This window comes from Desarmillaria tabescens, assembly GCF_030435595.1.
Source record: "Desarmillaria tabescens strain CCBAS 213 chromosome Unknown EV420scaffold_68, whole genome shotgun sequence".
Lineage (NCBI taxonomy): Eukaryota > Fungi > Basidiomycota > Agaricomycetes > Agaricales > Physalacriaceae > Desarmillaria > Desarmillaria tabescens.
This window is the reverse complement of record NW_026848367.1, coordinates 72,885-97,292: the sequence shown is the minus strand read 5'-3', so window position 1 is coordinate 97,292 and position 24,408 is coordinate 72,885. Positions and strand designations below refer to the sequence as shown.

The window sequence follows — 24,408 nt, the reverse complement described above, 5'->3', positions numbered from 1 at the left end:
GATAGAACGATTTTATAGGTAACAATCAAAGCGAACCAGAAGCCAGTTTCCAAAAAACCTGCATCAATCTTGGTACCAAAGGTGCGTATTCTTCCGCCCTCCTGTGACAATTGGCGTCTGATGACGGAGCGGTGGAAGACTGTCGATGAGGTTCTGATACGTCGCATCTTCGCCCAATACATCGGACTTCAGAAGCTTTATGAGCGACTTCGTGAACACACCGCCCCACACCTCCGTGCCCTTCTTCTCTTTCCTTACCAGCTTCGATTTTGCAGTCTCGCCTCCCCTGCACGCCGCTAGAATCACATGGGAATCCATGTCTGGGCGCCAGCCTTCTCCCAAGATGGACCGATATCCAGAGAGGTCTCTGAGGTCTTCTTCGCCAGCAAGGAGCATGTCGATGACTGAGGCATGCTCCAACGGGGGAGCAGTCCGCACCTTTGAACTCAATGTTCGAGTGATGCTGCCTGCATGACAGCAGTCCAAAATGAACGTGATACGATGCCCTTTCGTACGAGAGATTTCGGAGAGAATAGTGTTGAGCTCTCGGTCGCTGATATCAGGAATGAGGGCTCCACTATCGTCGAGGGTGTTCCGGTCCACGGGACAAAGCACCTCAACGAATTTGCGAGTCTGTTCATCATCGTGCTCCTTGTCAGAATCAGGATCGTCGTCCCCGTCTTTGTCTGACAATGAATAGCGGGAGCCGTGTCCAGCAAAAAAGATGATGATAGGATCACCGTATTCGATGATTGAATTTGTGATGAGGCTGAGGAGAATGGATATAATGTTTGTACGGGAGGGGATAACAGATGAAACATCGGTGGGTGTGCCAACGCAGTTTGCTGGACCTAGAAGACTTTGGATGCGCTCCCTAGGCACGAGGAGGTCTTCCGCAAGGTACTGTTCTACTGCTAGGGCATCTGCTACGCAACCACGCAATGGGTAGGACGAATATCCATCGATTCCGATGAGGACAGCCCAAACCCGACTCGCGCCAAGGCGCAGCTTTGGCTACATTGTTCCTTATCAGTAATTAATGACAATGAAAGTAAGTGTATATCTACATCTGCTGTCCGCGGTGTTGTTTCCCGAGGCAAAGGATGCTGAGATCCTCTTTGTTTAGGTTCGAGGCGAATATCGTGCGATGTTGTAGCATCATCAACGCTGTTACATCGGGATTCTGCGTCTAGAAAGACTTCCACGAGATTGGCCATTTTGTACGCTTTTGTTAGATACGCTTCGAGCTCTTCAAGTTGGGAGGAACGAATGCCTTTGATGATTTGTGTCAGAGCTAGTGATATAGCGCAAGAATATTTTGTTTGTGCGCGTCTTTCTTTGTACTTTGTATTTACGAAAGTTGTCTAAACACTCAGTCTACAGCATTTAACCTACATACCGGCACCGTTTCCATGAATGGCAGCAACGCGCATCTATAACTACATCGGACTGAGTCAAGGACTCGACCCAAATAAACAAGGTTGCCTGATGCTCAGGCTGGGGGAAATGTGACCAAATTCGGAGGCGGCCATGTGGAAAGGTTGACGCTAGTATTCCTGCTGCGGTCGATACTATTCTCGCATGCGCAATGTACGTTTCACGCAGCTTTTCAACTGAACCGTTACTATGCCTCTACATGTATAATGCGGGCGGCAGAGCGACGCCCAGGAGGATCTGACATGTTCATTGGTAACATGAACCTGGGATTAGCATTCTCAGGCTATTTTTCTTGCTGGCTCAAGTCAACACCCTTTTCTTTGTTTTCTTTCCCGTTCACTTCTAATGCCCGAAGAGTTCCGCGGGGAGGAGGTTTTCCATTGTGGATCAATTGTGGATCACATTTCCGTGGCCTCTGGGAAGAGCCATGCTGAAGGGTAGGAAGTGCCGCTCTTAACATAGAATTCAGATATACCACTCTATTCTCTGGAAACTGGAACTTACTCAACCACCTTCCGCGAACTACTCAGCACCACACCTTCTTCGAAATTATGTGTGTTGGGACAAATGAGGAACATCAGCATTCGAAAATGGTACCTTTATTAGTCGAGCATTCAAGTTGATGAATTCAAATTATTTTTATTCTGTATGTATCATGAGATATACTGTAACGACGCCGGTGACAAGAAAGCCGGACTAACTGAAACAGATGGACAGCATAAATACACAAGTGCGCACTGCGAGCCTATCTATGTAGGGATACGCTGAAATGCAGGTACGGGAGCACGAGGTGAGAGCGATGAGACGGAGGTTCCAACTCGGAAGTAGCATGTATCAGGAAAGGTATACGTTGTTACAGGATAGAAATTATACAATGGATTCCAATAAGTGTTCACGAGACGTCTGGTTCGTGAAGGAAAGGGATTAGTAAGCGCCAAGCAGTCACTGAAAGAGGCAGTCAGAGGGCTTGTAAGTGCAAAAACCCATAGAAGGGAAAGCAAGCATTAGGCATAGCTATCAGGTTCGCATCAGAAAGCGTTTAGTATATCCAACAGTTGTTCAGTAAGCACAGACGCTGAGAGGTTCATCAGTGTGAGTATGTACTGATTCCTGAAGGTAGACCGCCAAAGATAGAGACAATCCGGGAAGACCGAAGCATGTGTTAGCTCGCCAGTGCAGATCGATATCAATAATGGCTGCCCCCGCGCGACGCTATAATCGAGATCGGATGAAAGAGGGAGAACCACGCTAGACATTAACGGATCTTCTCTAATATGTAGCGGTCAAACAACGCGGTTGTAGGGCCAGAGAAATCAACACCTCCATCGTTTCACCGCACAACCCCTCCTACAGAAACACAAGCAGACGGAAGCTTCAAGCGTGGCATCATCCATAGTCAACAAGTATCGCTAGCAGGAGAGATACGCCATAAGTGCGAGCCGGGACAAGCGGGGCATCAACTGCTGGCCCCGATTTTGCTATTGTGTGCTTCTACCAAACAAACCCTTGTGCCATCCCCGTCTAGCTGCAAACACCCTCGCAAACAATGGGGTGAGGACATTAGGAACGAGGAGATGCAAAGTTCCTCATCGATTGGGGTATATAAATCTGGGTCTCCTCTCAACCCAGTACAAGTTATGAAGAGGCCGAATGGTATCGCGGAAGGGAGGTGCCTCCGGCCGAGCGGTGGTGAGGACGAGCGGGTTCCAAAGCGTTGATCCTGATGTAATGCCACCATTTTTAACCGTGGATGGAGAGTGCACCCTGCTATAACAACAGTGCTGGATAAAACTATGAGTGAACTGTTCCTCAGCGGCGGGAAAAAATATCGTAAGGTGAATTCCACCGGTGTTACCCAAGAGGCGGATACGGCCTCGTCTAGGAATGGAAAGTCAAATTCTCCACTATGAAGTTTCAGCCTCCCCACAATGGACGTGGCAACCGCCTTTATAGTCGGGCCTCGGTTATTATGTCCGGGTCACACGAGAGCGATTGTAGTACAAGGCGTTCTATTCTGCAAGCAGTGTACACAACGTATGCGGATAACCGAGAACAGATCGACGTCGACAACGTGGAATCCAGGATAACCGCTCCCAACGTACATCCAACTCGCTGCCGTCAAACGTACATCCCACGCGGCATACATCGCGCAACGCCTGCCACAAGTACGGTCTCTAGACCTGGGCATGGGTGGAATCGTTCTACTGGTATAGTGCCCTCGTTCTTGAATGGAGATCTGCAAGATTGATTCTGCGAAAGCAAAATGCCTAGGAGCGCTTGCTTGTTGGGAGCTTGCGTCAGATGTGAATGTGGAGGAGGCATATGTCATGGCGACTTAAGCTGGTAGGATGACCAGGATAATTGAACTGTGGTAAAGTCTGAAGGCAGGATTGGGCCGGGCATAAGCTGCAGTAAGGCTCGATGAAGCTCGTGAGGCAGGGCCGATAGAGGTGAATCGCAGTGAGCGAAGAGGACAAGCTGGAAAACAGAACAAGCTTAGAAGAGTTTAGAGTTTAGAAAACCCGGAGAGTGTACGTGCCTTAACCTGTCTCATCCTTTTCCATGCCATACAAGTGCCGCTGTATCTCATAGTTATTGAAGTACGCCCTCTACCATGAATATTGAATGGGCGGTGTCCTCCGGAGTAAGATGTGGGACTGAACTGAGCTGGGTCCTTAGCCACGTAAGGATCGACGCCACCAAAAAGGTTCGCGGAAGTAAGTCGCAGCTTGCAGAAACTCAAACTGTCGAGTGTCGAGTGTATTGTCCTGGACGCGACGTAGCAATATCGATATGGAATCGGAGTCAGACAGTATCCTCCTTGGTCATCCCCGCTTCAGTGTGTTAGGGCTAAAATATATCTCTGACGTATGATGTCAGTGTAACAAAGGTCGCGCGTGCATGACGATGTCAACAAATGACTCTGGATCATCTTGAAGATTGTTCGCTTTCAGTGGGTTCTCGAGTATCATAGTCGATACATGTCTGTAAGTTCCCTATGTAAATGGAATAAATTCGTAATCAAGGACGAGAAGCTCATGACTCACCCATCGACTGACCTGACGAGACAGGACCACCAACGAAGTCCCAATCATTGAGCATTCCCTCTCTTCGTTCGGGAGGATAACAATGCTACCACCGCTGCCATCGCGACGAAAAAGACGGTACTTTTTGTATGCTCCGTTATGAAATTCGTTCAGAACCCTAATAAACTCCAACTCTGGTCTATGCAAGGGTTTGTCACACCAGCTATCCTTCGGGGAAACCAAGAATACGAGCGGCAGGATCGTACGCCAGATGATGGGATGTACACCTGCTGAGAACGGAACGCGGCTGTGCTGCAGGTGACCTAACAAAAATTTCTCATCCATGCTCTCCTGTATCAGGGACTGGTTTTGAGAAGCGGATGCGTGACAGTGTCAAGGAGATGCTCATAGGGCCGCGCGGACGAATCCTCCTCTGTACTTGAGGCTACAGAAACGGTAGTGTTGATGACCACCGATTCTCGACAAGTCGCGATAAAGATTCGAACAGATGGGATTCAGAACTACGGAGGAAAGAGAGTAAAACCAAGGCGCAACCTGCGGCCCCAACGAAGGGGGGATGTGAGGTGGTTATGCTCACCAGCACAGAAAAGAGGTTAGAGTACGTAGATATTGACTGCGCATTCAATGATATGACCTCGAATATAGATGGCATCGGGAACGGTCTTTGAAAGGACCTTCATCGACGAACAGCCAATCGAGGTGTCGGTTCATTGGTTGTGTAGAGATTGAGATTACAGGCAGATAGTGGCGGCAGGTGATTCAACTAGGATTGCTTGTCACGGCACTGCAGTATGCATCGCTACATCCTCGAACTAATCAGCATGTTAGCTTTCACATATTAAGCAAGCAGTCTCATAGACTCACCAGCTGTAGTCCCATTTCATCTTTGTTTGCAAACTCGTACGGAACCGTAGACATGGCTCGGAAATGGCTATCCCTATCCGACAACACCGAGGTGTAGGGTACAACCCTCCTGCTGGAAAACCCATCGCGCCACCTCCACCTAGCTGCAAACCTTCCGACCAACACCGACGCAAAGCAGGAATTGAGAGTGAAAAGTATGACGAGACATCCCTCCAAGTCGACATTCTGAGCCAAGGACCTGACCGAGTGTGCTACGAAAAATGTGAATGCCAAAGTGGCACCCACTGGCGAGGACACACGTTATCCATCTGGTCACACGTAGCTCCGACTCCGAGGAACGAAAGAATTGGGCTCTTCGTAGAGAGAAATTCACATTCTGGAGTGAGCATCATTGCAGGGAAGGTGAGTGTGGGCCAAAGGGACGGACCCAAAGAGGAACAAGTTGGTGTGCTAACCCGTTCGCATTAGCCCAGGTTTCAAACCGGCAGAAAAAATCACGGGCCGGATTTCGCCGTCCCCAAAGGTTGATGACTACCACGACTGCTTGTTCTGACAATCTCACATTTGCTGTCCTTCTCTGCATCCTAGTTATTCCCTGACACGCGAACAATTTCAATACTACCAACCTGTTATTTTCGACTGAAGGGCCTCGCCGATTCCAACAAATTAGGATGTCTGACCAGCCTCTATGAATAATGAGACACGCCTGTTTACCAGGTCAACTTGTCTGCTCTCCCAACTGTATGGGATGAGAGAGCGCCAAAGGTACCACTTCGTCGATTGATGCACGAACATTGAGAAGCGAGGAATAGACTATCGGTAGGAGAGGTATGTTCACCTTTCGATTTTAAAGATAAACTCCTATCGGATATGTTAAATATTTGACGCCCTTGAAGCGACACTAGAATGGATTTCAGCGCATACGATTGCGTCGGATCAGAATGGCCAGCCATCCAGACGTCATATCTACCGTGAAAATGCAGAATCAATATCCAACATAAGTCGGCGTAAAGCTTTATGTTATCAGACCTGGTACGGTCAGCTTTGCTCATCCCGAGGTCATTCAGTAAGTCGTTTCCTATCTTGATCTACACTCTAATCAGATGTATCAGCAACTTGTTCTCTTGTAAGTTTATTCCCGTTTTCACGTTCTATAACTTACCTTGCTAATTCCCGCTCCCTAACCTAGCGATTCTTTATTTAGTAAATAAAGAATCGCTAGGTTTTTTAGAAAGTAAAAATATACTATATGAGTTATATCACAACCGTGGCGTGATCACAGCCCTCTCAATTTACGTCGTTGTGGCAGTTCTCAGTTGAATGCACAGTTTTGTTCAGCTCAGAGATCAAATAGACGGCCTATGCAATACGTACGATCTCTCAGACCCATCATTGTCGAAGCCTGACATCGCGTTCATCTACACCCAGTAGGCCTCTCCGGAGCTTGCACTGAAGGTAAGGATATATATATTATTATCATTACGATTGAATGATTCTACAGTGATTAGGCGATACTGCGACAACATGACAAAACGATTCCACCATGATTAAAGCGAACCAGTTACTTCCAAAAATTTACAAACAATAGCTTCACGTCAATCCTGATACCAAAGTCGCGTATCCTTGCGTCCCCCTGCGACATTAGGCGTCTGGAAGTGGTGCCGGAGAGAGGGTCGCGGCAGGGCGTTAATGAGGTCAACATACGTCGCTCCTTCTTCCAACACGCCAGACTTCAGGACCTTTAAGAGCGAGCTCGTGAATACACCGCTCCATACCTCCATGCCTTTCTCCTTCTTTACCCGCATCGCTTTCGCAACCTCGTCTCCCCTACATGCCGCTAGCATAACATGGGAATCCATGTCTGGGGTCCAATCCTCTGCGGAGATCGATCGATAACCAGGGAGGTCCCTAAGGGTCTCTTCGGCAGCGAGGAACATATCTTCGATCGAGGCACGCTCCAGCGGGGGAACAGTCCGCTCCGCTGAGCTCAATGCTCGAGTAACACTGCCTGCATGACAACAGTCCAGGATAAACGTGATTCGATGACCTTTGGTACGGGATATCTGGGAGAGCAAAGTATTGATCTCCCGGTCGGTGATATCGTGGACGAATGCACCGCTACTGTCGAGGGCGTTCCGATCCATGGGACAAAGCACCTCAACGAATTTGCGGCAGTGCTCATCATCGGGGTCGTCGTCAAAAAAGTCAGGATCATCGTCATTGTCTGACAATGGATAGCGAGAACCATGTCCAGCGAAAAAGATGATGATGGGATCGCCGTGCTTGATGTCTGGGTTGGTGATGAGACTGCGAAGGACGGATAGAATATTTTTGCGAGAAGGGATGGAAGAAGGGTCGGCTGCTGTGCCGTGACCCTGGTCCGTTGGACCAAGAAGACTTTGAATTCGCTCTCTAGGCACGAGGAGGTCTTCGACAAGGTACTGCTTTATTGCTAAGGCATCTGCTACACAGCCGCGCAATGGGTTGGATGAATACCCGTCGATCCCAACGAGAAAAGCCCAAAATCGACTAGGGTCAAGGCGCGGCTGTGGCTACATTATTCCCCATCAGTAGTAATCACAGCCAGCGAAAGTAAGTGTAGACCCACAACTTCCGACTGTGCCGTTGTTGCCCGCAAAGGATACTGATGAACTCTTTGTTCAGATTCGAGGTGAATATGGGAAGTCCCGTTGGACCCCGCTCTCGACATTGATATAGGATCGGCGCCACGATTACATGGGGCTTTCCATTCGGCCTTCGGTAGAACTTGTGCGGGATCGGCCATATCGTACTCTTTCGCCAGATGTATCCCGAGCTCTTCGACGGAACCCGTGTCTTTGACGATCCGTCCCAGCGCCAAAGATATGGAATGCCTAAGCAAGGGTATTAAGTATAGATATGCACAAATACGTGCCTTTGTGAAAGCACAGTAAAGTGTGGTCGAATACAACCGTTTCCACTATATCGCGCCGAAAAGACCGACGGTAATGAACAAAGAAATCTGCTCTGTGCTTTACTTATAGTCTCGCAAGGATGTAAAAAGTACGGCACATTGTGACATTGATTGTGTATACAAGGACGCTTCAATGATCCATTCGGCCAACAGGTCTCTAGGCGGTAGGATGCACCGAGACATCCGTATCATTTCAAGCAAGTAATTACAAAGTTATTGTGAGTGACGTGCCTAGGAGAACGGTGTTCTAGCGAAGAGTAATGAAGGCGATTCAGAATTGGACCGTCGGCTATGGGTAAATTGTATATGCATCCCTGACTGTACACGGATGCAATGCAGATCCCTAAATCTTGAATATGTTCGATCCAGACTGAATCAATTCCAGGGCGTGTACGGTACCGCAGCACGATCATGCGTCGCGGTAAGACGGTGTCCGATTTATTTCCTTCTTGGGCATGAAACGAGAATAAATACCCCAGGTAACAAAATCAATATTCAACGGGAAGGAAGCAGGGAGGGGTTACGAATACGTGTAACTGAAACAATCCTGACATCTAACTTTAGGCTCCGAAAGAGAAGAATAGCTCGCGTAGTAGTCTCGTAAGCCATACCTCAACGATCTGTATGAAGATTTAAGTTGTTTGCATTACTTCGTCTGAGGAATGGGCGTCTGATCTCACTGTATCCCTTTATTCTGAGATTTCCAGACTTTCACAGGCCCCGAAGCTCCAAAAGCTTTTTTTTTAAAAGGTTGTCAGTTGTATTATCAATTGGTTTTCCGTCGTCCGAAAGTAAAAATAAGAGGCTACAGCATACACAAGAGCTGTCCAAGTTTTTTGTACCTTATACTTCTCACACCGGTTTCCTAAACTCTGGAACTTTTCTGGGATCTATGCACACGTGCCTCCAAAGCTGCATTGGATTGAGTCAGGGAAGACCCGATTCTGAGCAAGGTTGATTGATGCTGTTGGAAATATTCCTTCAGAAAAAAAAAGACAGCCTTTTTTTCAACAACGGTTGCTACTATATCACCGCCTGCAATGTAAGGCGACAATAATTTACCACGTAGTGCCTGAGAATCGAGATTCTATTGACTCGTAACATCCTGAGTCGCGGAAAAGGGTCTTTCTGACCGTTTGCCGAGTCGCAATCACCCCTTCCGTTTCCTTTCCCCGACTGATTCACTCAGGATGGTGCGTGTGGCAGAAGCCCTTTGTATTGGGATCACCACCTAGACGTGCCTTGTACTACCATCTCAGGATGCGCTTGGCTATCGAAAGGGAAATATAGATACTTCCGCGTACGATAACCCAAACAATGATATCCTGACAAAGTAAGCAGCTTATTATGTGACGGCAGCGGCGTAGAATGGCCTACTGTGAGAACAAGTATGCACGAAAACAATTGCCTCGCATTGAAGAGACCGACAGCCGTCTGGCAGGAGTGCGATCAAAGACATCTTCGAGCTCATGGCCGAGGACTCCCTGGTTACCGATCGGTCTTGACATGTATACAGTACTGTGTGGGTCCTGGCAATGCCGTCTAAGGAAGAAGCGCGGCGAGGTGGTGGCTTCACGAGTTTGCTCATCGACACTCTGAAGCCTGTTACATGGAGAAAAGAAGCGGCATAACGTGGACCTTGTTGACACCTTCCGTCCTGACTCTATTCTAGCACATCAGCCATTCTAAGAGGATACGCCCACCTTTAGCGAACAGGGGCAGTCGTACAAGCTGTAAGGGTCGGCTCCTCCTAATTTGGAAACCTACTGCTCATCCATCTTCCCCCTTGAGTTGTGCGGTGAGTGCGACAGTAGCAAAAGCAGATTGTCATCATCTCTACAATCACAACTCTGCTATTCGAGTATGGATCCTTGCATGGGCCGCGGCGGCTCAACACCACAAGATGACTAGCTTCATACCTAAGTATATCGGCCATTTATCAATAATGTGATGGTCGACTGTAATGTCGACGACAAAAAGCAGAACTAACGAGAACAGATTGGCACAGATGCATAAACGGTAAGCACCATCCTACTTACCTGCGGCAGTCATCTATGAGGCAGAAGTTCCGATTTGGGACCTGCATGAATGTCCTCCGTTGGATAAGTGGCACATATCCCCGAAGAAGTGTAAGGAAAGCAAGTCAATGTGGTCCGGGGGGACCTTCCGCGGATCAGGAAAAGGGTGTTTTGCTGACTGCGTAGAGGTAACAACAAGACGAGGAATATGTAACGGCGAAGCCGCGAAGGGGGCTAGTTTGAATCTGTCGGTGTAGGAAATGGGACGGGTATTTCCACCGCTGTGTCTACAGATCAGGGCAGCCAGGGTGCGGTAGTAAGTTCGGTTCTTAACGGTTGGACTGGTAAACAGATGCATGCAGTGCGGTGGATCAGTGTTTCAAATTGTTGCATTCGGTGAAAACCATCTGTAGAGATGAACGGGTCGGTAGCATTGGGACTTGTTCGCGTGTCAGAAAACAACTGGACTGTGGAGAGGAGGATGATCGTTCGACATTCAATCGAGTGGTCCTGTCCACGTGGTGGTTATCCGAAATCTTTCAATTCCCGGGCACGAACCGCCAGGGTCGGGAGTCAACGGGCGCGCCTTTGCTGTTCATCATAACATCAGTCGGCGTCTCGTTTTCTTGGTCCGTTATCCGGCTAGATTCAGGTGTTTCATACGAGTCGGTTTATTGACGTGCAGACGCTCTAAAGCTATGTAGAGAGGGCTGAGATATGTTTGAATGCACATCCCATTAGCGCCTCGTGCTCCAGCGCGCGGATTGTGATCGTCAATCACCCTGAGAGGGTATCAGAATATCGACAGGTTATTCATTCTCTGGAACTCGCTCTACACTCTTTAAGCTGTACTATGCACCGCATTTTCGTCAACATGTTGTGTACGGTGGCGTATGTTCATTGCCACAGTCACAATGTTGTTGCTGAGTATTGACGACCTGCTTAAGAATACAAGATGATTAATTACTCATTTCCTTCTATCTTAGTGAGAAGTATGAATATCACAACAGGAAAGCTGAAAACGGACCGATAGCATTACCATAAGCGCAGCCAATAGAAAGTGTTGGAAATGAAACTGGTACTGCATGCCCCGAAGTATTCTTCTGTGCCACCACCACAGCATCTTTGAAGAGGGTATACGGATCACCATTGGTTACCCGCAGTCGCTTCCACACAGCGTCTTTTGTCCCTGCATGGATTCCTCCCATTGGGGAAGGGGTGGGTATATATCCTCAAAAAGATCCGAGGAAGACACGGACCAATGCGAGTATTTTGTGTGTCAGAATGGGAATCTTCTTTGGCACCATAGAGGCAACAAAAAGACAAGGATATATAGCCATGAAATGGGTCCAGCCTATTCAATCCAAGAGGCAGCGTGACGTAGGTCTGCGAAGTTACAAATACAACATTCCTCCAAGTCGACATCCCAACCCAAGGAGATACATCCAGTTATGGTGTGAAAAATGTCACCTAGTATCGGCACGACATGTGATAGCGTCGGTGGTGCGGGGTGCTAAATATTCGCAGACAATGTTTTAGTTCAAGAATAATTCAAGAATGCCTCGGCGTTTGCATTGGCCTGAAGATATCCCCAAACTGAAGCATGAATGCACCGAGCTTGCCCAGAATTGTCGGCGAAGCACCCTCGGTAGTAGTAACCCGGGTCGTTGCCATTTGATACAAGTTAGGTTTGTCGACCTGCCGGGGGTTCGATTCCCTGCTGATGCGCTGAGCTATATATACATCGCGTAGTTCGAGCATTTTTCATCGGACGATAACCAATTTTCTAACTTGTTGGATTGGGGGCTTTTAAGTGCTTCAGGGCTCCAGAGCATTCACACGAGAGGATTGCAATACAAAGCATAGTATTATTTATTCTTCTATCCCTGATATTAGTGACGGACAACATCGGTAGAAAGGATAGCATCGTCTCGCACCGTCTTCATCAACACTGGCTGGATACATATGCAATGTGCACCGCCGATAGGTCTAACATCAAGGCTCGCAAAACGGGGAACGTGGCTTCAAGGAAGAAGCTGAAGCATGGCGTTTGAGATCCAGACGGGCGTGGGCGCTTGCTGGGTAGTGGTGCTGTAAAATGGAAACATCATGATCCAGCCAGGCGGAAAGGCGTATCAATGGGGCGGTGGTAGAACTTGACGGCAATTTTACAACTCCATCTTCAGTCAATACTCTCAGGCTTCCAAGTGCGCATACAATGATTAAAAACCTCACCTTGAATCCGCAAAATACGATTTGATCACAGGGACACTTGATTGTTGGGACTCAGGAGCTTGTAGTGGGGTTAGTGGGGTCATAGGACTCGGAAGGAGTACTGCGTTGCAGAATAACGTTCTCGTTCTTGTGCACCTGCTTGTGTCGGATGAGAAAGCGGGCGTTGAGCATAGAAGGCAGTGAGACTCTGAGGGTAGCGTAGGAGGGAAAAAATGCACTACCAGGATACGAAGGAGTGGTCATCAAATAAGATCTATGTTAAGCCATGAATATAACGTCGTAAGTGCGCGCTTAAATACTCACGTACTAGTATGCTGGCCACCTCTTGGGTTCCAATCAACGAGAGAGGAGCGTGACATGAGCACCGTGCATCTGGCGCCGAGAGGAGTGGAAACAAAACAAGACTTTCCCTGACGCAGACCACGGATCACTAAACAGAAGCGAGCTCTAAGATCGACGAGTGCGTTGGTGAGATTGGATGGTAAATTCTGCTTGTTCGACAGAAGCTTGGGTCGGAGTCGCCGATTGTGTACGAGGTTTGATGTGAACGTCTTCTACTGGTTCTTGATCAGACTGCACTGTGACCGAGATGATTCCCTGAGTAAAACGTCCAGGAGCATTTGCTTGCTTGCGTCAGATGTGAATACAGATTCAGATGTAACGGGATCGAGTGCGCCGTGACAGCCTGAGATCGGATGGACGAGATTGATATCGCGGAAACAAATAATCCACTTGTGAATATAGAGCCAGAGGTTAGAACTGTGGAAATGAGGATACAGTAGAGGATAGACGCACCTGATCTTACAGCGGAGTGCGCGGCTGAACTTGGAGGACATTCTTGAGAGGCTAGCCATCCTACGCCAGCAAGCAAGGCGGATACCGCGTCGCTGTCCCTCTACGCGTAGATAAGAGCGCGAGTGTCACGTCGTTCTTGATATTATCCCCAGCCATAGATTTGGGGATGTTTGCTTATCGGGGGCTTCCGTCAGTGGGAAGAGTTCCGCAGAATCACCTGCATGTCAATGTGTAGTGGCGATGATTGATGCCATGGTCCATGGAAGGGAAAAGTCTAGCTTGAGGGTGTTTGCTTGCATCGAATGAGAACGCGGAGTAGGCATGCGAATGGGGGGGTGGGCTATCATTAATGGGGTACGATCGACGAGTGCATCGGGTGAGATCGAATGGTGAGGTCTGTTTGCTTGGCGGGAGCTTACGCATACGTCGGCATGGGCATTTGAGTTGTGGTCCACGGGCCTAAGGAGGAGAAAGGGAAGGGCTGAACAATGTTAGATTCAGAAGAGCAGCGGAGGGAGATTGAGTGTGGCCTCGACACTGCCTCTCAGATCTCAGGGATCTCGACTTTCTCTGAGTCGCGGCCCTTATTCTCGGATAGGTCTTTCGGAGACTCGAGCCGGATCCCGACGCAGCGGAATAGGTTCCGCGGAAGTAAATCCCAACATGGAGAACTATGCATATGAGCTGAAATGCATTGTCCTGAGTGCGGCGTATCAATGTCGCAGTCAGATACTGTACTGAGGAGGTAAAGTATCAATAGTCCTAGACAAGCGGAAGTGTACCAAGAGCGAGCCCAAAATTGATTCCGCAGAATCAGAATCTTTTTGCGTGGTAAGAGGAGAATAGCACGTTCAAGGCATTGATACTCCCATCCTGGCCTTGGGTTGAGGTGTGCTGTCGTGCACACACCCTCTTGGAGGGACCGACACTGCGAAAAGGCATGGTTGGCCGACGTTTCTTGCTCCAAGTCCGATATCGATCCGGGTAATGCGTTGGGTGAGGATGAGCTGATGTCAAAGCTAAAGGACTAGTGAGCGTCGAAAATGACGGGCGCAGGTGTAGGGTTGGTGCGGTGTGACCGGTGGAAGAATTCGCGTCAAAGCTGAGCGCTGATGGGTCGTGGAAGGAGAGTGCAGAGGATGGTGTTTTCGTATTTCTTGGCATCCAGTTAGGTTCTGCAGACGAACATCTATAGGCTGGTGGTACGTCAAGCCGCCGGGGGTTCGATTCCCCATGATGTACATACCTGAGTAGTTAATAGTTTTTTTTTGGCCAAATGATAAAATTTTTTTTACCAAACTCACTGGAAATGATTGTGGTTATATCCTTATATCCAAGTGGTAAACTTGTAACTTTGGGGGTAAAAGCGGTGTGAGGGTGGAAGAATCATTTCGTGTTAAAACTAGTTGGTGGAGGAAAGAGACAGACAAACGTGCGAATATGTTGGGTAGTGGTAACCTGGATCGTTGCCATCTCTGAGGTCCAAGTTCCACCGAGGGTTCGATTCTCCTTTGACGTACCTACCATTCGGAGGGTGTTTTCCTGTCAAATTTTTCTTCTAATCTTGGAGTACTGAGTGTTCACTGTTCCGACTCCCCCGATTGAAGCACAGTTTCGCTTTGAACAATGAACGTTTGAACGTCGGGCCTCGGGGGCCGGCGCATTTTGTCCGAGGGAATAAAGCATGTTTGTTTTACAAATTACTAGCTCTATACAGCGACTGGTGTGTAACGAGAGTGGGAAACCAAGCAATGGTGTGATATCGACACTGGCTATCAGCAAGGGATAGTCTCTCCTGACATGTCCGTACCAACCCGCCGCCGTGGCCTGGGCATGGGAAGAAGCGCCATGGCTCGTGGCTTCTATGTTGCCGTTCTTGAGTGGTGATGCGTAGTAGTAGTACGCACCCAGATCAGATGGGCACCAAGGAAGGAAAACTCGTCGGATGAGAATACCCCACGGGGCAGGCACAAAGACAGATTCCTAGATACGGGCGTGGTATGAAGCGTGGAGTCTACGTCGTCCCGCACCAGAATCGCGCCCTCGTTCTCGATACCTCACTTGGAACCTAGGCCCGATATTCTGGTTGTTGCCAGCCAGGGGAGCTGGGCTGTATGTCGATATCCAGTGGCGATGATTGAGGAAATGAGCTACTTGTTGGGAGCTTGCCTCGGATGACAATGCGGAGTAGGTAATGCTAGCGCTAGTGAACGTTTGAACGGGGGCTTGAGTTGTGGTTGGTGGATAAAAATCAACGGTTCGTCGGGCGGGATCGGATGACGCGGTCTGCTTGCTTGGCGCGTACGTCGGAGCTGGGCATGGGGTTGTGAGCCAGAGAAGGGAGGTTGTAGGGAGGGACACCGCAACGAGGGAAGGGGAGGAACTGGACAATGCCATTGTTAGAAGAGCAGCAAGGGAGATAGAGTGTGGCGCACCACGACGCCGACTCTTGTCCCTCTAGGCCTTTCCATGACCTGCTGTGTTGTTGCGGTCTTTTACCCTGACTCTCGAATACGCGATGTCTTGAGCTCACCACGTAAGGGATGGACATCGAGAAAAGGTTCCGCGGAAGTAAATTCCAACTTGGAGAACTATGCATGTGAGCTGAATGTATTGTCCTGGACATGGCGTAGGATGTGAAATCGCAGTCAAACACTGCATTGAGGAGGCAAAGTATCAAGAGACAACATGCGTCATGGTGGAATCAGAATCGTTTTTGTGTCAGGACTGGATCTGGAGTGTACGCACATTCAAATTAATATTCCTTGCTCCAAGTTGTCGTACTCACAGAGGGTTGGGGGATGTCGATGAGTTGCTTCAAGACCAGGTTTGGTGGATGTACCCAAGAGGGTTTACCGGTAAAGGACGCGCGCTAGGCGGAAGAATCGTTTTGGTCGGTCATGATGCAGTGAGGACGGTGAACATGACGACGTTGGGGAAAGGAAGAAAGGACAGAGGAGGGAGAAGAAGGGTAGTATAGGCATCAATGGAGTAGTGGCAACTTGGGTCATTGCCATCTTGCACTAGGTAGTATACGTAGGTCCTACTGACCCGCCAGGGGTTCGATTCCCATTGATGCATGAGAGTGAAGAACATTTTTAGACGTTACTTTTTATAAAGTACTCTAAAAGCTTTTACCAACTTTCGTCAAGCTCACTGGACAATTGGAATTACACGAGAGAGGAATGCGATTCTTCTATCCAAGTAAATGCGATGTCGAAGTGTTTGGTTTAGGGTGTAACGGAACGCACCGTTACATACCGGTATGTATCCCATGATATGAGAGCTGCTAATAATCGATATTCTAATGTAAGATCAGCAGGTGTTCCGTTGAACGCAACCATATCAGCCTTTCTGGCCGCGTCACCGAATTATTCGCTACTAGTATAGACGTAATTAGGGTTCCTGTACCATATTCTCGTCGGTATAGCACTCTCAAGTTGAACATCTAGCTTCTTGATTAACAACAAGTCACATCTTCAAACTGAGAGCACTATAGTATCTCCTCACTACTTAATGGATGCCTTGAAGCCAAGGAAGGACCTTCTCCTGCACACTTTCATCAGCAGAGGATGGCTGGGGGACGGAATCACCAGCCATGTTGTCACGGTAGGCACCTATCTCCCGCAACATGAGAAGGACATCGAACACATCAACCTCATCTCCCAGCATACGATCGTGTCTGTTCTCTCTCTCCCTCTCAGCCTTCCTTTTGCGCCGCTCAGCCTTTTCCTGATCCCTGCCACTACTCTTGGGATAGAAAGTGTCCATCCACATCGATCTGACCTGCGTCAAAAATTCCTTCATAGGCCATGTCGTGATGAGCGCTGAAGCATATACTGCAGCGAACAGACAGTGAGGTGGCCATTGGGTACCGCGAGGAGGTGTACGGACAGCTTGACCAGCTGAAATCCAGGCACGGAGATTAGCCGTTCTAGTTGTAGGTTCAGCGAAATCTTGTACGGTCCACCGAGGTTCATCTGGCGCGGCCCCCGGAACTACGTCTGTTGTTTTCATGATGAAGTTAGGAGTCTGTTTTGTAGTGAGCTATAAGTTACGGGGCTTAATGTGAACTAGTCCATACCAGAAGTATGGCAACACTATGGCCAAACGCAACATGTAACATCCGGTTAACCAGCAAGCCGTTTCGCGGATCGTCGATGTCAGTGATGATATCCCCGGGCCCATCGCCTCGTCGCTGTGTGAACCTTTCAATGTACTAAGCACTTGGATTAATAAAGGGAAAAAGAAATACATTCCAAGGTGAGAGACATACCTCACTTCCCTTGCTCTGCCTAATTAGATGCACAGCCTCACAATAAGGAGGTGGGTTGTTAGTGACAATGCAAGTTCCATCGCGCTCGATAATTGATGTCCTGAAAGTAGACGACTGGTCTTCAGAAAGAGTGGTGACAGATCCCTCTTCAAAGTCGGGGTCGATGGGAAATATTGGACCGCCGGGATGGAAGTAGAGGCCACAAGTAAGGGTAGATTCGAAAGGGGCATCGTAGTCAAACCCTACTCGACCCAAGTCTGTAGGAGAAAAAGACAGGCTGCCTTCAACACCCATGATGCAGTAGCCGGCATAGCACAACCATCTGTACGGTTTTGATGATAACTCGGTCAGTCTGTCAATGGGGATTTCGAGACAAGGCAACCAAAATTTAGAAGCTGGGGCATTATCGGGGTTGCGAAGATGAACATGAAGGCGTACGGATCGCTGCTCTGGAGTCGCCATGGGACTTGAATATTGCAGAGGTTCCATATGAAATGGAAAGAGACCGTGTCATATAAGCTAGTCTAAGACACCGATTTCATGTTTTAGTTTACCGATCCATACGCTGGGTTTCCATGCCCAGTTAACTGCCATGCCGCTGCATGCCGAGGAGTTAACTGCCAACTAGTGAGGTGTAGGGTCGGTGCGGCGTCAAATCTGGTTGGTCATGGAAGGTGACTAGAGCAGAGGACGGTGGGTTTCACATTTCCCAGCATCCAGTAGTACTTAAGTCAAACTTAAAGATCCTGCAGACGGACATCTATAGACTGGCGGTACGTCGACCCGCCGAGGGTTTGATTCCCCATGATGTACATTTCCTGAGCAGCTAACAGTTTTTTTTGGCCGAATGATAAAGTATACGTACTTTTTACCAAGCTCACTGGAAGTGATTGCAGTTATATTCTTCTATCAAGTAAAAGCGATGTGAAGGTGGAAGAATCATTTCGCGTCAAAGCTAGTTGGTGGAGAAAAGAGACGGACAAAGCGTGAGAATACAGATTATGGGGTAGTGGTAACCTGGGTCGTTGCCATCTCTTGCATTGTACGCAATTCCTATCGACCCGCCGGGGGTTCGATTCCCCCTTGATGCACTGTGCCAGAAGCATGCGCCTTTCAATTTTTTAAATTTTGGAGTATTCAGTGTTCGACTCATTGTTGAAGCTCAGTTCCGCTTTGAATGTCGGACCTCGGAGCGTTATGTTCGAGGGAACAAGGCAGGTTTATTTTACTAGCTATGTGTGTAAAGAGGGTGGGATACCGAATAATCTGAGTGTGATGTCGACAAGGGATAGTCTCTCCCGACATGCACGCCTAACCCACCGCGCGATGTATCCGACTCCCGGGCCAGGACTGGGGTAGTAGATGGAAGGAAAAGAGGAGCGCTTGTTTGTTGGGATTCCGAGTCGAGAGCTTGTGTCGGAGTATCATAACACCCCACGGGGCGGTCACAAAGCTGTTCCCCTAGATACGAGCGTGGTATGTCGCGGCTGTTGAACGTTAACTCGCACCAAGGCCCTCGTTCTTTTGATACTTTGCTTGAGTGGAGCTGTTAAATAATATCTAGTGGCTGCCGCGGAAGGGAAATGTCTAGCACGGCGGAGAGCTGCTTGTTGGGGGCTTTGGTTAGATGAGAATAGGCGGTGCGTGGGGACTTGCCAGTGCGCTGTGGTTGAGTAGAATCGACGACTGCGTCGGGTGAGATCAGATGGTGACGTCTGCGAGTACGTCGGAGCTGGGCGCGGGGTTTTGAGCCGAGGCTAACGAGGAGAGAGGCTGTGAGGAGGGACACCACAGTGAGGGAAGGGAAGGAACTGGACAATGCCAATGTTAGAAGAGCAGCAGAGGGAGATAGAGTGTGGCGCACCTCTGCCTCTCAGATTCCACAGCCTGAGAGATCTCGTCTTTCTAGGCTTTTCCATTTCCATGAGCTGCTGTATTGTCTCGAACAGACGATGTCCTTCGGAGACTCGAGCCGGGTCCCTCACCACGTAAGGATCGACGAAGCGAAAAGTGTTCAATGGAAGCAAATCCCAGCTTGCTGTCAGGAGGTGACTGCATTGTATTGTCCTGGTAGTGGTGCAGCGATTGTCGATATAAAATCCGAATTAAATAAACATTGCATCGAGGACGCAAAGTAGACAAGCGGAAGTGTACCACGAGCAAGTGGAATTGTCCAAGATTGAACATTGATTCTGTGGAAGCAAACCGCAACGAGGTAGGACATGGCGGAAGTTAGAACCGCGCAAAGGAGGATAGACAGTGTACGCACCCTTCAAGTTAAATTTCCTGCTGCTTGTCGTACTCATACCCTCTTGGAGGGACCGACACTGCGAAAAGGCATGGTCGGTGGATGTCTTGAGTCCGGTATCGTGTTATCCAGTTGTTGGACGAGGATATGGGGAGCCAAGGTGTCCATGTCAGTGCTAGGTGAATAGGGCGAGAGGCGGAAGAATCATTTTTGGTTGGCTATGATGCAGCAAGAATGGTGGACTTGACGGAAGGGAAGGAGAAGGGACAGACTCACGGGAGAACATAGGGTATGAGCATCAATGGGGTAGTGGTAACCTGGGTCGTTGCCATCTCAATCGATTACATATGTACTGTGTCGACCCGCCGGGGGTTCGATTCCCCCTTGATGCACTATGCTAGGGCGCTATTATTGTCTCAATTTTTAAAAAATTCTGATTCCAGGTTCTTCAATTGGGACCAGGGACCGAAAGTTTGGACTCTGGAATCACTCCAAAAAATTGGAAGAAAAATCCATTTCAGTGACAAGTGTGTTCGCAAGAGGTCGATAATTTCTGTAGCGTTCCGGCGTGGCCATCCAAAGCTTGACGTGTTCGTCTCATTGTCAGGGCCTACAAACTGACAAATACGAAGCGGACTATGATAATGCCATAGCCAGTCGGAGGGGATTCATGGAGACAATTGTGGGTAAGGTGAAGCATGTTACGAACCTTGGTGAGGAGAATACCGGGACCAACCAGGCAAGGAAATCATGGAGACGACAGGAGGCAGTCACGATCTTGGCGAGGATACCACTGTGCAAACCGATGTCAGAGGTAAACATAGCGCATATATACAGTACGCACCCTTGTCTTTTTTCATTTTAACCCTTTTGTTTGCTTTTATTGGTATGGCAAGTAACGAAACAGTTCCAGCTATACCCAGGGTTGTAATCTCCACACACCGCGGCATTCAACTCGGACAGATCATCCGTTGAGTATTCCTGTTTACATAACTCTTTCCGTCCCGAAACTTTCCCTAGTGTATCCTGTTCGAGTCATACATAGCCATTATCACTATACTGATGCAGCTATGCAGTTGTGGTATGATGGAATAATAATGGTATTGACGTCGAGATTGATCATGAGCTTGCATGAAAGGGAGCATGGGAGATTTGAACTGCATGAGAACTTAGGTTCCGTGAAGACAAATCACAGGGAGGGAGGACAAGGTTAGTAATTTTTACTGACGCTGCGTTCTACTCGTCAGCGAACAAAACGAGGTGCATCTTACTCGAGCAACTGAATAGCAGTACTGGTCGAGGATAGAGCGATAGGTATGGTAGCTCGCGGCGGCCGGCGGAGCGTGCCATCACACATTAGCCAGTACTCGTGAGAAGTTGATAGGTCCAGGACATGATATCGTCAACCTGGATTAAGATTCTGACATGGTGATTCCGTATTCTGAATCCATTCTGATTCTGTGAAATGTGGGGTCGTTGCCATTCTGTTCCTATCGACCCACCGGGGGTTCGATTCCCCTTTGATGCACTGCCGAAGAGGATGGTCGTCTTTCAATTTTTTTTTTGAATTTTGGAGTGTTCAGTGTTAACTTGATTCCTAAGCTCTTAACTCAGTTTCGCTTTGAATATCGGGCCTCGGGGCGTTATGTCCGAAGGAACAAAGCAGGTTTTATTTTTCCAACAATATAGCCATGCGAAGAGGATGAAATACCGAGCAACGGTGCGATATCGACGACCAGAACTGGTAAGGGATAGTCTCTCCTGACTTGTCCGTTCAACTCGTCGCTGTCCAACTCCCAGGCAAGGAAGAAGGGCCGTCTAAGTCGCGCTTGTTGTCGGGATTGTTCACAGGCCGGGACGGACACCCAAATCAGAAGGGCAGGATTGACATCCCGAGGCGCACTCGCTCGAGACTCGGGAGCTCGTGCCGTAGGTGTACCCCACGGGGCAGCCACAAAGACGATCCCCTAATCCGAGTCTATGTCGCGTTGGCACCAAGGTCCTCGTTCTTTGATACTTTGCTTGTGGGTGGAGCTATCTAGTGTCGATGATTGATGCCGCGGAAGGGAAATGTCTAGCACGGAGAGCTGCTTGTTGGGGGGTTTTGGTTGGATGAGAATGGGGGCTTGCCAGTGCACTGTGGTTGAGTAGAATCGACGACTGCGTCGGGTGAGATCGGGATTCGGAATCCGGTTGGTGAGGTCTGCCTGCTTGGCGCGTACGTCGGAGCTGGGCGTGGGCGCGGGCTAACGAGGAGGAAGCCGTGGGGAAGGACACCGCAATGAAGGAAGGGGAGGAACTGGACAATGCCATTGTTAGAAGAGCAAGCAAGGGAGATTGAGTGTAGCGCACCTAGATCTCAAGGATCTCGTCTTTCTAGGCTTTTCCATTTCCATGAGCTGCTGTATTGTCTCGAACAGATGATGTCCTTCGGAGACTCGAGCCGGGTCCCCACCACGTAAGGGATCGACGTCGTGCAAAAGGTTCCGCGGAAGTAAATCCCAACTTGGAGAACTATGCATGTGAGCTGAATGTATTGTCCTGGATGTGGCGTAGGATGTGAAATCGCAGTCAAACACTCCATTGAGGAGGCAAAGTATCAATAGACAACGCGCGTCGTGGCGGAATCAGAATCGTTTTTGCGTCAGGACCCAGGACTGCGGTCCAAGGATCCGGAGTGTACGCACGTTCAAATTAATATTCCTTGCTCCTTGTCGTACTCACACCCTCTTGGTAGAGGGTTGGGGGAGGTCTCGAGTTGCTTCAAGTCCATTTTTAGGACCAGGTTCGGGGATGGGGGGTACCGGTAAAGATGCCAGTGCGCATGTGAGCCATCGCGCGAGGCGGAAGAATCATTTTGGTTGGTCATGATGCAATGAAGACTGTGAACCTGGCGTCCGAAAGGTCCTTCGTGGGGAAAGAGAAAGGACAGGGGAGTGGGAAGTTCCACGTTATGGGCATCAATGGGGTAGTGGTAACCTGGGTCGTTGCCATCTTTATCGTGTAAGTAGCTCCTGTCGACCCGCCGGGGGTTCGATTCCCCCTTGATGCATAAATCGGAAGGGCTTTTTTGGTTGCGGTTTTTTCAACTTTTGAATGATAAAATACTTCAAACTTTTACTAATCGTGACTCGTCAAGCTCACTGGAAATCACACGAGAGGGATGTAGTACAAGTGTTGTCATATTCTTCTATCCATATATCATAAGTAGTAATAAGTAAATGCGAGTGGTTGTACAACATATGCGATGGATGGCGTGTGGAGAGCGAATGGAAAACTACAAAACGACAAAGGAAAAAAAATCATCGAGAGCATGGAGGCATAGAAATCACTGATTATAACCGGGGATCAACTCGCCCTTCCTAAGATGAAGCCGGCCATCCGTCCATCCCGCCGCTGTCAAATAGACACCCCACGCAACATGGATCACTTCCCACAAGCCCTCATCATCAACACCCAAAGCGACGATATTCTTCCACAAGCCATGGACAGTCGACAACCCGCCAAGGAGCTTATGCTGCGTATAATCTTTCGCGAGGGACTCTGCGAGCGCGAGGAGCTGGGCGTGGACCTCGGACCCGGAGAGTTTCGGAGAGTCAGATAGGTGTGCGGTGGTGGGGAAAGGGTTGGAAGGGAGTGAGCTGGGTGGGAGGAGGGACGCGAGGAGGAGGTCTTGTCGGTGAGTGTAGAGGTACTGGCTGAGGAGCGCGTAGGACTGGGGGTCTGGCAGGCAGAGAGGGTGAACGGGGATCTCGGGACCTGCGGGGGAGGACTGGATGGTACCAGGCAAGCGTGGGCAGTGCACAGCGAGGACTTCGTGGTGCGCGGGGTGGAGGGTCACTTTAGTGGAGTTGGGAGCGAAGACACCGAGAAAGTAGGAGGGGCCTTCTGCGGGCGCGTTGGCAGGCAGGGAGACGGGGTAGGTTGGGGGGATAGGAGTGTCTTTGGGTGGGGTGCTCGGTGCGAGGAGGGAGAGCGTGTAGAACAGGCGCACGCCATAATCCGAGACGAGCTTGTCCCGCGCAAAGAGGGTGGGCGCTTCAGGAAGAGCGACTTGCGCCGGCTTCCCGAGCCTAGACGCGAGCTGGACGGTGATGAGGGCCTCTTTGGATGCGCGGTAGGTTTTAACATCGAAGACTACTTGCCCCGGTTTGGCCACAGCGCGTTTTCGCTTGTGGAGGGGGGCTGGTAGGGACTTGGCCGCTGCTACGTGTTTGCCTGTAGACGAGGCACGGCGGACGGGGATGTTTTCAGCGTTGGAGGCGTTGCGTTTGCCAATCATCGTGTACTAGCGGGAGGCGGGGGAAATTTCTGGGAGTGTACCCTCCTCCCCCTGGGCATTATATACCCCGTCTGCTCACACCAATCGCGTCCAACAGCCAATCCAATTTTTTACCATACATGGCGATAATCATGTTGTTTGTCCTTGTAGGTCACCCACCAATTTACATACCGAGTAATTTTCAAGCAGCAATTGCTACGTCAGGTGATTGTCCTATTGTTGGCCAATTCGACCGCAATTCCGAGATCTCGCT

At 49.3% G+C, this 24,408-nt stretch overlaps 6 protein-coding genes, 3 non-coding genes and 1 pseudogene across 10 annotated transcripts; 5 read left to right on the top strand and 5 right to left on the bottom strand.

The window, feature by feature from the left end:
* Nucleotides 1–63: 63 nt before the first annotated feature.
* Nucleotides 64–1,616, bottom strand: EV420DRAFT_1727926 (caspase domain-containing protein; the record flags this gene model as incomplete). Its single annotated transcript, XM_060479865.1, has 2 exons — nt 1,068–1,616; nt 64–1,014 (listed from the first exon to the last, which is right to left on the bottom strand). Exons 1-2 carry the CDS (start codon nt 1,215–1,217, stop codon nt 64–66), a joined length of 1,101 nt encoding a protein of 366 aa, XP_060324063.1. The 5' UTR covers nt 1,218–1,616.
* A 2,435-nt stretch (nt 1,617–4,051) lies between these two features.
* On the top strand, nt 4,052–6,146 carry EV420DRAFT_1485558 (uncharacterized protein; the record flags this gene model as incomplete). Its single annotated transcript, XM_060470240.1, has 8 exons — nt 4,052–4,154; nt 4,221–4,276; nt 4,392–4,424; nt 4,638–4,725; nt 4,824–4,898; nt 4,962–5,082; nt 5,399–5,750; nt 6,066–6,146. The coding sequence occupies 8 exons, from the start codon at nt 4,052–4,054 to the stop codon at nt 6,144–6,146; spliced, it is 909 nt and encodes a 302-aa protein (XP_060324062.1).
* Nucleotides 6,147–7,366: 1,220 nt separating this feature from the next.
* Nucleotides 7,367–7,879, bottom strand: EV420DRAFT_1218182 (uncharacterized protein; the record flags this gene model as incomplete). Its single annotated transcript, XM_060466431.1, has 1 exon — nt 7,367–7,879. A coding segment is annotated over one exon (513 nt), but the record flags the coding sequence as incomplete, so codon positions are not given.
* Nucleotides 7,880–14,969: 7,090 nt separating this feature from the next.
* EV420DRAFT_1579763 (uncharacterized protein) lies at nt 14,970–16,433 on the bottom strand. The gene is made up of 3 exons (XM_060474599.1): nt 16,098–16,433; nt 15,785–16,004; nt 14,970–15,732 (listed from the first exon to the last, which is right to left on the bottom strand). The coding sequence occupies exons 2-3, from the start codon at nt 15,973–15,975 to the stop codon at nt 15,333–15,335; spliced, it is 591 nt and encodes a 196-aa protein (XP_060324060.1). The 5' UTR covers nt 15,976–16,004; nt 16,098–16,433; the 3' UTR covers nt 14,970–15,332.
* On the top strand, nt 16,330–16,429 carry EV420DRAFT_t264 (annotated as a pseudogene). Its single transcript has one exon. The product of its transcript is annotated as a tRNA-OTHER (tRNA).
* A 429-nt stretch (nt 16,434–16,862) lies between the features above and the next one.
* EV420DRAFT_1278611 (uncharacterized protein) lies at nt 16,863–18,087 on the bottom strand (the record flags this gene model as incomplete). Its single annotated transcript, XM_060468096.1, has 3 exons — nt 16,863–17,381; nt 17,434–17,568; nt 17,626–18,087. The coding sequence occupies 3 exons, from the start codon at nt 18,085–18,087 to the stop codon at nt 16,863–16,865; spliced, it is 1,116 nt and encodes a 371-aa protein (XP_060324059.1).
* Nucleotides 18,088–18,620: 533 nt separating this feature from the next.
* Nucleotides 18,621–18,716, top strand: EV420DRAFT_t265. Its single transcript has one exon. It is a non-coding gene; the product is annotated as a tRNA-Gly (tRNA).
* A 1,452-nt stretch (nt 18,717–20,168) lies between these two features.
* Nucleotides 20,169–20,265, top strand: EV420DRAFT_t266. The gene has a single exon. It is a non-coding gene; the product is annotated as a tRNA-Gly (tRNA).
* Nucleotides 20,266–22,830: 2,565 nt separating this feature from the next.
* EV420DRAFT_t267 lies at nt 22,831–22,925 on the top strand. Its single transcript has one exon. It is a non-coding gene; the product is annotated as a tRNA-Gly (tRNA).
* Nucleotides 22,926–23,035: 110 nt separating this feature from the next.
* Nucleotides 23,036–24,360, bottom strand: EV420DRAFT_1579745 (uncharacterized protein). Its single transcript, XM_060474598.1, has one exon. It carries the CDS (start codon nt 24,153–24,155, stop codon nt 23,202–23,204), a length of 954 nt encoding a protein of 317 aa, XP_060324058.1. The 5' UTR covers nt 24,156–24,360; the 3' UTR covers nt 23,036–23,201.
* Between the last annotated feature and the right edge of the window lie 48 nt (nt 24,361–24,408).

Bases quoted from the DNA above. Each gene is read 5' to 3' on its own strand.
- EV420DRAFT_1579745 (XM_060474598.1), bottom strand. From the start codon at position 24,155: ATGATTGGCAAACGCAACGCCTCCAACGCTGAAAACATCCCCGTCCGC.
- EV420DRAFT_1579763 (XM_060474599.1), bottom strand. From the start codon at position 15,975: ATGTCCAGGACAATACATTCAGCTCACATGCATAGTTCTCCAAGTTGG. The intron at 15,733-15,784 runs GTGCGCCACACT...GGCATTGTCCAG, and splicing joins GGACAAGAGTCGGCGTCGTG to TTCCTCCCCTTCCCTCGTTG.